Below are 13,068 nucleotides of genomic sequence, written 5' to 3'. Positions count from 1 at the left end.
GGCCTTATGTCTGGTTTTGTGGTCCAGGGTCACATATAAGAGATGGAGGTATGTAGATGAAAAGTGAACTCATAAATGAAGAATTATTCATACTGTATTTGATTACTCACTTGAATGTTGACTATAGTATCAGTACTGCTGAGATCAGACATTTCATGTGCATTAAATAGATGCATATCCTTAACATAAATCCTGCTTTATTTGTTTTCAAGCTCTTGTATTTTCTGTCTCATTTTTTTATTTTTCCACCAAAGCATTATTAGAGCACGGCACACAATTATTATTGTTACATCATAAAATGCTCTCACCATAAAATATTTAAGCAATGTCATAATCAAATTCTAAAGATGACCGCTACTCTGTAAACAACGTCTCATAAACAACGTTGTCTCACAAGTTGATCGTTTTCATCATCTCTCGCCTCCCTGAATTGTTGCATTTTCCTTTTTCTTATATTCAGGGAATCATATATAAAACTATTGATTCCCATAAACAAAGAGCTGGAGTCAGATGGGTATGAATTTTTAATGGGGCAAACCTCCTGTAGATATCTGAGATGTAGATTTCTGTAGAGTTCGCTTCCCCTTGTCTTTTGATTTACTATCGGAGTAAGAGCACATGCTGTTGGGAGGAACAAACTGAAGTATTGAAAAAACTTTATGTTGTGATGTATAAAGTTTGGGCTGTCTTAAACAAGAAGCATAGACATAGATTCGGGGGTCCCAAGTGTATTATCTCCATTCCATGGATGTTTGTAAGGTAGCATCTCAAGTCATGTCTTTTAGTTGTCATTAAAGGTTTAGCACAAGTATGTCCAAACTGTAACTTATTGCACTGCAAATAGTGTGAGAAACTTTCATTTATGCCTCATCATTAGTGTTTGGCTCCAGTAGGTTCAGGCATTGGTGGTGGTTTCTCGACCTCTGGCCCACTAGATACTCACTCTCTGTCTCTCTCTCACACACACACACACACACACACACACACACACACACACACACACACACACACACACATATACTCTCACTCACTTTCTTTTTTATACTTCCAAAAAGAACACATTGGCACAAAGAAATTCTCGCCAGAAATCTTTCTTTACTGAATTCAAAACATATACAAATTCAGAAGTGTCTTTAATCTAGATTTAAACAGAGAGAGTTGATAAGTATTGCATAACTGGTCAGCCATCCTGACCCCTCACTTTTCCTGACATGAAAATTATGCTGTTGGGAAGAATTTTACTCACATAGTACTTACGTCTTTAATTCTGTCAAACACTGTTATTCAAATAAACATCAAGCTTCCCTGAGCCTAATGACTCCAACAGGAGCAATTTCCAGTGTTTCACTATCATTTGAAATTATTTGCATTGAATATAATTTGGGTTTGACTGAATGAACAAATTATGGCTATTCAATCTTCGACCCAGCCGTATTATTTTCACTGCTTGTGATCAGCATTCTGCCGAAACGGTTACGGTAAAACTGAGTCTTTGAAAGTCATCTAAACAGATGCTGGGGGTCATAGACATCTTTTCTCAGAAACACTTTGAAAGACTTTGAAAATTGTTACGCAGAAGGGAATTTCCTGTGGCTGTAAGGGCCTATGTGTGTTTGCTCCAGATTGTGTGTATGTTTTTGATGTGTATGTGTATGTGTATGTGTATGTGTGTGTGTGTGTGTGTGTGGTCAGGCTGCTTGAGAGTTCTGATATACTGCTGTGGACGAGTGCCATGAAGGAACAGCCAGGCAACCCTCACCAGCAGGCCAAAACTCTCCACTACAGGCGGCTCAGTGCCCAGATTTCACCCCAGACGCTCCACTTCTGATTAGACTTTCTAAAAGCAGAGCCATACTCAGTCTCTTTTTCTGTCTCTCTCCTACTCTTTCCAACCGTTACAACTCAACAAAAGGCCCACCACACTCAAGACTAACACACTCTTGAACCTCATTTGAATTTAGCTGTTTACTAATGGATATTTAGGAGGCCATGAAATGTGTCCAAATTGGCTGACTTTTCATTTGAATCAGAACAATGAAATGGGATAGTGTGGTGTCATGGTAAAGGCTCTGTTAATAAGATGGTTGCTGGTTCAATTCCTCCATTCCCATCCAAAAGGTGCTGTGTATTTAATTCTAGTCTAATGAAATTAATAGGTGTTTGTAGCTCAGTAGGTAAAGCATGGCTTTGTCAGCTCAATGGTTTGATAGCGCCTTGGTAACAGATGAAGTTTCCCGACCACAACATCATATCAATGAACATGTTCAGTGACAAGTATTGATCCAAGTTACTGAGATCAACGCTCTGGAAGCCATGTGTTTCTCCAGGGAGAATGGAGCTGTTGGAGCCAAAGCCCAGTTGTTTGCACCAGTGCTGGGGAAACTACTTATTCTTTTCAAGACTTTTTAATTTATTTTATTTTATTTTTTTAATTCGTAATCTAGATGTCATAATTCAGTCTACCGGTGAAATGACTTATCTCTGGTTACATATGCTGGAAATCTCCAGTCGTTTTATTAGCATAAACCCCACCCCTTTCTTAAAAAGGACTCGCATTTAGAAAATGCATCTCTTAAAAAGCTTGCATTTAGATATGTCTCCATCCAACCAACAAATGATGGACTAAACCAAGTACCCACCCAGTTTTTTTTGTTTGTTTTTTTGACTTTAGACATTCTGCTAACTAAAAGTAACTTTGCAAATACATATTAAGTACCAGTGATTAGAATGTTGGTAGACAGTCTGCTTAATATCTGCTAACAATTTATTTTGATGTTCTGTATGACTAGTTGTATTATTTTGTACTGTGTAGTTAGACCATGCCACAATAATATTAAAGAAGAAAAATAAACTTGTTTTCTAGGGATGTTCATTTCGGTTATTTTTCCTAACCGACAACCGATTTAACCGCTAACCGACAAGATTATTTTAAATTAAAATTTAATTAAATTCGAAAGGATAAGTGTCTGTGACCTGTTAAAAATACTAACATTTGTTTGCCGGGGATTCATTTTACATGCACAAAAAGCAGCAAACAACAGAACATGAGGATTCACATGGTCTTCATATCACATCACACACCTGCAGCGCTTCTGCGAGCGGATAAAAACAAAATAAAGTTAGGCTATATATAGTGAATAAATAGGCCTATACGAGAAATATATTTTTACTTGAAGAATAAATTACGAAAATTTATGAAAAAGTGCAGAGTTTCAGTTATGCATGAAAGGAAACCAGACAGCAGAAAGCGGCATCCTATTTTTCTTTAGGCTTATTTGTTTTTATTGTGAATGTACACAAATAAAGGCAAAACATTTACAATTCCGATTATCTTTATGACTAAAATAAGTAGTTGCTTCCACTGTTATAAGGAAAAAACTCAATTGATTGCGCTGGCCCTGCTTGTCACAGTTAAGCTCTGCTACCTTGACAATGCAGCCTTCTCTACCTTCTCTAAAAAAATTATAATAATATTTATACGCGTAGCATATTTTAACCATGCAGCAAACCTTTTTCAATATTATGATAAAATATTACAAATAAATAAATTAATTAATAAATGACTTTAAACCGTTTAAATTATTGTATTAATCGGTAAAAAATCTTTGCGGTCTGTTAACAGTTGACCGTTTAAAATGAACCAATCGCTATGAATCCCTATTGTTTTCACTTTGAATGAAGTAATCCTTTACACTTAGATATATGTCAGAATACATAAGAAAATATTCTTAAAATGTCCATTTCATGCCAACCTTAAAGTCATTTTTTAAAATATATATTTATACTGGAAAAACAACACAAATAAGTAATGACTTCCATGATAAATCAAAGAAACACTGGATGTTTATGATACATGTTTTTAGAGGAAACAAAGACAGCAGAAAATGATATGAAAATGTATAGAAACCTAGGTGGAGATTGGATCTTGACATTGCAGGGTTAGCATGCAGCTTTCTGCTGGGTGTGGATTTATGGACGAGCAGAGGTGCTCAAGGCCTTTATTAAATCCATGACCTTCACCACTCACACGGGCAATCAAGAGGAGGATAAATTCATCATTGCATTGATCCATCAATTGAATTGCGTTTCCGACACTAGCGATGGCTTGACCGTGGCCAGCAGGATTGTCTAATTTGCTCGCACTGCAGATTGCTAACACTCTTGCTTTAACTGCGCTGTGAAATTACGTCTCTACCCCTGAGATATGCCATCATGAACCTCATACCTCCCACAAACATCCCCTCAACGAGTGCCAAGCAGCAAAGCAATCAAATAAATATGCCCTTTCCAATTCATTAACATTCACACGGCCTCTGAATTTACATACATTAGAATATGCAGAAGCCCTGTGTGGTTTTTTTATTGGCGCCTTGAGCTAGAGTGATGCTAAAGCCGTACTTGCCACCGTCATCTACTCATCTCTGCACTCCTTCTCTCAGGTCTGTGTTTGTGAAGACACTTCGCATTTGTAAATAGGTAAAAGGCTGAATTCCTCTTCCTTTGTATATTGCGGTTCCTAAGAGGGGCCAAGAAATTGGGTCATCCATTGGGGCTTTGAGGCGAACAAATGAATGTGAGAGGCAGATGTGGAAAAGATGGGAAAGAGAAAGAGAGATGGTTAGAAAAGAGAAAGTGAGATAGCGGTTTTCCCGTTCAGAAAATATCCACATTTTGAGAGGAGAGTCAGGTTGCCGGTGTCTGGTTGTAAACATAACCGTGGTGTACTCTGAGGCAGGGAAATGTTGGAATTTGAATCCAGGTCTTAAGGATGTGTTTTGGTTTTGCAAAGTCCTTTAGGGATGCTCTGCTACAAGAAACTATTTGTAATTCCGGCACTCAGGCTCGTTTTTCTCCACTGGTTATTTAAGTCTGTGTTGACTGACCCATTTTTACAGAACATGGGATGTTGTAACAACTCTTAATGAGGAATGTGTATTTACAACTGAAGCATGTAGTTTCTGTGCCTTAAAAAAAATAATTATAGAAAAATTATAAAATAAAATAACAAATTACTGTTTATAAACAGGTTTTAAGCTGTGATTTATGTATGTGGTTTAATTTAGTTTAGTGTTTTTTTCTTCTTCTCATTTTGTTTTGCTTTGTTTATTTTCTTCTCGTTTAGTTCGATTTACTTTTGTGTCAGTTTGTTTCTTTTTTTTCAAGATGTGTTTTCATTTTGTTTTCTCTTTACATTTTTTTTTCCACAGGAGTGCTCTGTAAAGCTTTTTGTCTAACATTTCAGTCTTCATGTTTCTGTTTTGCAGCCTGCAGGCCAGGTACCTACAAGGCTTCTTCCATGGACGCCTACTGCACCAAGTGTCCTCCACACAGTTTCTCCCATCAGGAGAAAGCCTCTGAGTGCTCCTGCGAGAAGGGATTTTACAGAGCTGACATGGACCCACGGTCAATGGCCTGTACCCGTGAGTGATCCAGCACTACACCAATAAATCTATGTTAGATAGATTATGCATGAATGTTGATGTGCAGAGAGATCCATGGATGGATGAACTGATGGAAAGATGGATGAATGGATCTTCTGAGGCAATTCAGAATGCATAAATGTACAAGATAAGTGTATGGATAAATAGATATATGAGTGGGATTGGTGGATTGAGTAGATGGATGGATGAACTGATGGAAAGAGGGATAAATAGGTGGATGCATGGATGGATAAAATGATGGAAAGTTGATTGAATGGATGGTTCTAATTATGCATGGATGGACAGACTGCCGATGGATACAGGACAGATTGTTAATAAGAGAAGGCTGGAGGCTTTTTTCTTTATTTATTCTTATAGACTGGGCTCAGTACATTTTCATCTTCATCACTGTCTCATTATCATACATCATGTCAGATTGGACGTTTAGCACTGCATTTACAAGGCTGGTGAGGTCACCTTATATAGACCAGGATAGTGAGTCATTGCCTATATATATTGTGTGTGTGTGTGTGTGTGTGTGTGTGTGTGTGTGTGTGTGTGTGTGTGTGTGTGTGTGTGTGTGTGAAGGGTGTAGTAACGAAAGAAAGAATTAACCCAAAATGACAGATCCTAATTAAAGGACTCATTCATCTGATAAGGCATATTATGCGTGCAGCTAAACATATGGATGTACTTAATGACCTTCAGTTGTAGTACAACACACACACACACACACACACTCACACACTGCTTGCTTAATGTAATGATAAAATAAATTAGGGCAACAGCAGTGAAATGAGACTGTTTATACTGTATATAAAAATCATGTGCCAGCGAATAAAAATGATGTGCTAATATGATTACTTAGAAACCAGCTGTAAATCACACACATGCATGTCAACAACATCACATTTAGTTTAAGTGCATGTCTTAACTTTTACACCTCAAATGAGACTAGATATTTTTTATGCCCAATTTGGAAATGTTTCCACCCAGCATTTGTTATGCATAGTCCCAAAATGTTTGGAAAATCTGTTTGAAAACGGCCGTTTTGCTCTTATGCTCATCAAGGTTGCATTTATTTGATAAAAAAAACAATATAAACAGTAATATTGTTGAATATTATTAAAATTTAAAGTAACAGTTCTCTATTTTAACTGAATTTTTTGAAGCCATTACTCAAGTCTTCACTGTAACGTGATTTTTCAGAAATCATTCTAATATTCTGATTTGGTGCTCAGGACACATTTCTTATCAATGGTAAAACAGTTGTGCTTTGAATATTTTTGGGCGAACTGGGATATATTGTTTAGGGTTCTTTGATGAACAGAAATGTATAATGTAATAGAAATAGGAATATTTTAATGCATCCTTACTAAACAAAATTATTAATTTATTTTGTTTAAAATCATACACTTCACCTTTAAATAACCCAAAAAATAAATATGCTCTAATCATCATTCTAAATTTGTTTGTACACAATTTGATCATTTTTGACCCTTTAAAGAACACACTCTCTTTTAACTCAGTGGCTGGGATGATCTTTAGGTTGTGCAGCATCTACTGTAGACTTCTTCGTCCACCGGTGACGTCAAACACACACCAATCTGTGTCCCAGAGGAACCCTCCCTTTCCACCAGCAGCTAGTAGATCTGGTGAAATGTCATCACAACAGACATTTAAACTCCTCCACCTTGATCCCTGTTTCCTCTGCTTCATTTGCTCTCTCTATCCTGAAGCTCTCTCACAGACTCTTCAGACCCTCTGAGCAGTGAAACAACCATCACTCTCTAGGAATAGAGATGAGTGTGTTTGATTACTTTGGGTTTGCAAAACAATTTGTGTCCGTGTGGAATTAAGTGCACTGGCGGATCTTCCTATCTTATTCTCTTTCCTTTTGGCTGTATTTTCTCCTGTTTTCATCCCGCACACTCATATGGGAACGTATTTCAGTGAGCAGACACCCTGCTGAATGGAGTAGTGTTAAAAAACCTTTACAGTAGTTGTGCGTAGTTGCAGATTTGCACACTATTAAATAAAGTCCCCATGGCAGCACTATCCAGCACCCGACAACCTGTTCAGACCTCTCATTATCATGCCCTTCTTCGAACGAATGTTTCCCTTAATGCACTGCATCATGCAATATGGGAAGCATTTAGTGTTAAAGTTCCAGCTAAAGAGCACATGAAAACATCTAGGTTTTTCTTCATATTTATTTGTTCCTTGTTGTATCAGTTGGTGTGCTTGCTGCAGTGAGTGCTGCACATTATGTGTGTCCTATTTCTGGTTGGCAATAATGAAAAGTGAGTGCATGAGAAGTTGCTCAAGTCTAAGGGTTGTTTTATTAACATTGTTTGCTAGATTTTACATTGACATTAAGATTTGCATTTTACATCACATGGTCACCCAAAGGAACCCCTTTAGGTATTTATTATAATAAATATAATCATTTTTACATAAACATCTTATTTGTGTATGTAGATTTAAGTTCATGGGGATTTATACGTCTATTTGTATGGGGAAATTGAATAATGTTTAATGTTAATTTAACAATAATAGTGAATTTAATTTATTCATTAGAATAAATAGTGATATTTGATACATTTAATTAATAATTAAATAATATTAGTAATATTTAATGCATATATTCATGCAAATGATTGTTTAAGATTCTAGGGGTTTTTTAATTGAGAAATTGAGTGATATTAAACTGAATGGTACTAATTCATTTGTGTTTAATATTCTTCCTTTTAATTCATTATAATAACTGTAGAAATATTTAAATATAAAAATAAATATGCACACATAATATGTTTAAAGTTGTAGTGATTTATATATATTAATAACATTTTTTTTTTTGATAAATTGTATTGGATATTTACATCTGGATCCCAGCTGTTGTTGCTGCTCTATTAGTAAACTGACTTTATTTTATAAATGCATAAATGAATGTGTAATTATCTGCCAAATATGTGTGTTCAATCAATCTAAGAAATGAAACAAACACTGGACTATATATTGCAATAGTCTGAATCATAATTACCAAGTGAATACCCCAAAAAGTTAGGTGTTTTATCCTCCTTTTTTAAAATGTAATGTAATAAACCTATTATTTATTTAAATATTTATTTAAACATACCTTTTTGGGGTCACAAAGAACCACTTGTGCAGTTTCATAAAGCACAGACACAAACTGGATTTACAAACAAACGGAATAAATGACAAGCACACTCTTTCTGTATTTTCTCTCTTTTTTGCTCCCAGGACCTCCGTCTGTAGCCGAGAACCCTATCTCCACCCTCAACGACACCTCTGTGACTTTAGAGTGGAGTCCCCCCAGAGACACCGGCGGCCGAGGGGACGTCACCTACAACGTCCACTGCAGGAAGTGCGCCAGTGATGGCAAGACATGCAACCCCTGCAGCAACAGCGTCCACTTTGTACCTAGACAGTTTGGTCTCTCAATCCCTAAAGTGTTGATCACGGACCTGTTGTCCAATACCAACTACACCTTCAGCATAGAGGCGGTGAACGGAGTGTCCGATCTGAGCCCGACCCCTAAACAACAAGTCACTGTCAACATCACCACCAGTCAGACAGGTACATTGGGTCTTTTCTTCCATGATACTGTTTAAATGTTGCATGGTATTAGGGGTATGCGATGTTGACAAAAAATAATATCTCAATATTTTCCGGGATTAGACAATATTTTGATGAATGTGTTATTGTGCTGGTGTCTTAAGGACTGCTGTGGACAGCTGACTCCTAACGTTTTGGATATTCTTCATATTCAGTGTGATAGTCAGTTCACTAGAGCCTGTCCTCCAACAAAAAACGACCATATAGGTCGTTTGTGCAAGCACCTTATTACGACCTATATTTACATTTTAAAATTAAGCGGCCTCTAGTGGGTGTAAAAATAATGACAGTATCGCGTTGCGTCTGTCGTCATGAAATGACATATAATGTCATTACCAATCAAAACGCACGTTTATTTAAATGCAATGTGTGGGCTTTTTACACCGATCCCACAGTATTTCCCACATATTTTACTAGGTGGCTTATTCGTTCGAATGACCACACCTAACCCTACCCCTAAACCTAACCCTCAAAGAAATCATGTTAGGATTTATTGGTCATATACATTTTACGTGCTCATCCGTTCTCTGGGATTAAACCCATGATAGCATGATTACATATCAAGGTATAACGCAATAATCTACCAACTGAGCTAAACGAAACGCAAACCAGACTCCAAATAAAAGAGTACAAAACATTAATATGAAAACAACCTTTTGCAGATAGGGGCGCAATTATAGTATACGCTCTACATGGGTCGTATTTCAAGGATTTGGACAAACGACCTATACGAGCGTATAGGTTGGAGGACAGGTTGGATAGAAATGTATCTTTTCCAATAAGTTTTGACAGATTTTTTCATTTATAAAGAAATTTTTATTTAAGTGTCCATTATCTTTTGCACACTGATATTTGAAATCCTCTGAATGTGAAATTAAAACTGCCAGTAGGTGGCAGCAAGTCACTGTTAATAAGTGAAACGCAAAACATCGCCGCGGTTGTGTTTGGAATTATTTTTGGTTGTCGAAATGGCACAAAGACAGGAAATATGGTGTCTAAAACACAAGTCTCTTAATTAACTTCACATTTGTAATCAAAAGGCACTCTTCACGTGAAATTGATTAATTACATGAAATTGTCATTTTCTACTCCCACATCCTGAATTTGTGATCATTCTAAATGTATTTAATAGACTGTATCATGCAGTGAAAGAACGCACTCTAAATGTGCACGTGCACTAGTCTAGACTTCACGTAATGTAAGCGTGCACTCTGTAGGGGTGTTTTGAATGTTTTTTGCTAAATACTCTATAATGTTAAATCGCACAAAATTAAAACTACAATTACGATATTATCGCAGACTACATATATTGCACACCCCTACTTGGTATATATTTTTGCTGCATTGTGCCTGCAGTGAAATCTGATGGTTTAAAACCTAACATCATCTGAATGGATCTGACTGGCTGAAGTTTTGTCACTTCATGCAGCATTTTGCTAGACTGTAAATGATTCAGTGTTCAAAAGTGTTGCATAGTGTTGGACCTGGTTAGGACGCAATGTTACACTTTGAAATGCCAAAGCCAGCACAACGCTACCTGTTGATAAACTGAAAACCAGCATGCCTGAGGTAATTGTTTTTCTGTGAAGAGGTCCTCATTAGATTTCCATAAACAAAACACACTCCAAATGATTTTTGTAAAAAAAATGTTGTGTGTGTGTCTCTGTTTCAAGAGAGGTAAATAATGCCTCTCTCTTCCGTTTTTCTCTCTTTCTTGTTCAAAATGTTATACATCCCAAACCTTTACTCTGACAGTGAACTGTTATCTTTTTTATTCAATGAGATCTTTCAAAAGCCTCCAGTGTTTATCAGCCCTTGAGTCTGGTGTCTGTTTGCGTTTGTGAGCTGGTCTTTTTGATGCAGTGTATTGTGAATTTTCCCCGGCGATGTTGCTCTGCTCAAGGTCCCAGGATTCGATATCAGACAAAGTTGAGGTTCGGTACAGCAAGAGGGTTATTGTTTGACCAGACTGGCATTTGCAGATTCCCGTCTCTCTCTCTCTCTCTCTCTCTCTCTCTCTCTCTCTCTCTCTCTCACACACACAGACAACCTCTGTGAAAGTTCATAAGTTCATAGTAATCAAAATGCTCTAAATAATACATGTCATATAATATGTTATCTAAAGTCAGGACTCATGTGAAAATGTGCTGAACAGCTTCCTGTCTCACACCTCTGAAGGGCTGACAAGGGTCATCAGTGCCAGTGTGTTCTCATTAAATGTGTGTTTGTGAGTGTCTATACAGTGGTTTTGGGCCTTGTGTAAGGCTCCGGTTGAGGTATGAAATATGTATGAAGGTGTTCGGGCTGTACAGGGAAGCTCTTGAGCAGAATGGGCACATGCTGAGAGAGAAGCGCTTGGTGTCGGAACAGGGTCAAAGATTCCAATGATTTATACATTCAGCCACGTCAAAGCATGAACCAGCACAAATCCAAATATTATATAGTTTAGAGCAATTTAGAAATTAATGCTGCTCATAAAAATGTGGATTTAATGGCACACTCTTCAGAACAAAACTTCCACATTTTTTTTCAGCCTTTTGCAATGTGAGATGCATTTTAAATTACCACAAGTAAGTTTTATTTATTTATTTTATTTTGTTTATTTATTTCATAATTTGTCACTTTTTCTTGTTCTTCAGACAGCAAAGTAGTTTATATGTACTTGTGTATTAAAACAGCAAATGAGCAAATCAAGAACCTTATATAAAAAAATAAAACATAAGAAAAATGTAGCTGTAAAGGGGAAATTGTTATTTAATATTTATTCTTCTTAATGAATTAATGAAATAATAATTTATTTTTAAGAAGAACAATAAAATCATAAATTCTTGGCCATCAGATTTTGCATTATCAATTTTTTATTTCATTATTAACTATTTTTGTAAGTATAATAAGTGTTTATTGTTTCTATATTATTAAGTGTTATTAAGTAAGATATTTAAGAAATCAAAAGTAGGTACAGTATTGTTTCAAATTTTGAGTGGAAAAATGCAGTAAAAACAGTAATATAGTAAAATATTGTTACAATTTAACAGTTGTTTTATATTTTAATGTATTATGAAATTTAATATATGTAATTAATTTATTATAATTTCTTCACTTCAGTCTCACGTTACTTTAGATATCATTCTAATATGCTGATTTAGTGCATAAGAAACATTTTCTCATTAAGAAATAATTTCTCATTATTATCAATCTAGAAAACATTTGTGCCGCTCAATATTTTTGTGAGAACTGTGATTGTTTAAATAGAAATATACAGTCTTCAAGGAGTTTTTATGTGTGTGTGTGTGTGTGTGTGTGTGTGTGTGTGTGTGTGTGTGTGTGTGTGTGTTTGTTTGTGTAATTTTTAAAGCTGTTCACAGATCTCAGGACAGAAGAGGTGAAGGACACTAGGTGAATTGACCAAATATGCCATCTGACCAAATATGAGACCTGCTGTCTCTACTGCCATCTCCCTCCCCCCTTCTCCTTCTCTTTCTGTGTCTGTCGTGCTGTAGTGAGAGAGATGAAGGAACAGATGAGAGAGACAGAGAAGGTGTTAGACTGTGCTTCAGGAGTGTAATTACCTGCTGTTGTGTGCCCCCCCCCCCCCCCTGTCTCTCTTTAGACAAAGGTTTCACTTGTGTGTCTGTGTCTAAAGCACTCTCAAGTCTGTAAGGGATTGTGAGCTCTCTGGCTTTATTTTGTATCAATAGAGGTGTAACTGGAATAAAACCATATGGGACAAGAAGCTGCGATTAAACTGAGGTGGTCTTGAATACTTATAGATATAATCTTACAATTTTGTATGCATATCATCACATTGTGGCTCTTCTCTCTCTCATTGTGCCTATGCCTCACTCTGTTTGCAGTGAATGTGATCCTGAAGGAGAGAAAGAGTAAAGACAGTATCACACTGGCCTGGCAGGGACCCGACAGACCAAACGGGGTCATAGTGGAATATGAAGTGGTTTACTATGAGAAGGTACATCTAATCTCAACTCCTCTCCTCTTTTCTTATTCTCTC

General features: G+C 36.5%; 1 protein-coding gene across 1 annotated transcript in view; it reads left to right on the top strand.

The window, feature by feature from the left end:
• Positions 1–13,068, top strand: part of LOC132154677 (ephrin type-A receptor 3-like) — a 103,013-nt gene that overhangs the window by 32,687 nt on the left and 57,258 nt on the right. Inside the window, exons 2-4 of the mRNA XM_059563325.1 lie at positions 5,265–5,420; positions 8,685–9,020; positions 12,914–13,026. Of these exons, the coding sequence (XP_059419308.1) occupies positions 5,265–5,420; positions 8,685–9,020; positions 12,914–13,026 (605 nt within the window). The remainder of the gene's footprint in view (positions 1–5,264; positions 5,421–8,684; positions 9,021–12,913; positions 13,027–13,068) is intronic.

This window comes from Carassius carassius, chromosome 12 (genome assembly GCF_963082965.1).
Source record: "Carassius carassius chromosome 12, fCarCar2.1, whole genome shotgun sequence".
In the NCBI taxonomy this organism is placed as follows: Eukaryota; Metazoa; Chordata; class Actinopteri; order Cypriniformes; family Cyprinidae; genus Carassius; species Carassius carassius.
Note: the sequence above shows the minus strand (reverse complement) of the source record. Positions and strands in the feature narration are given on the sequence as shown.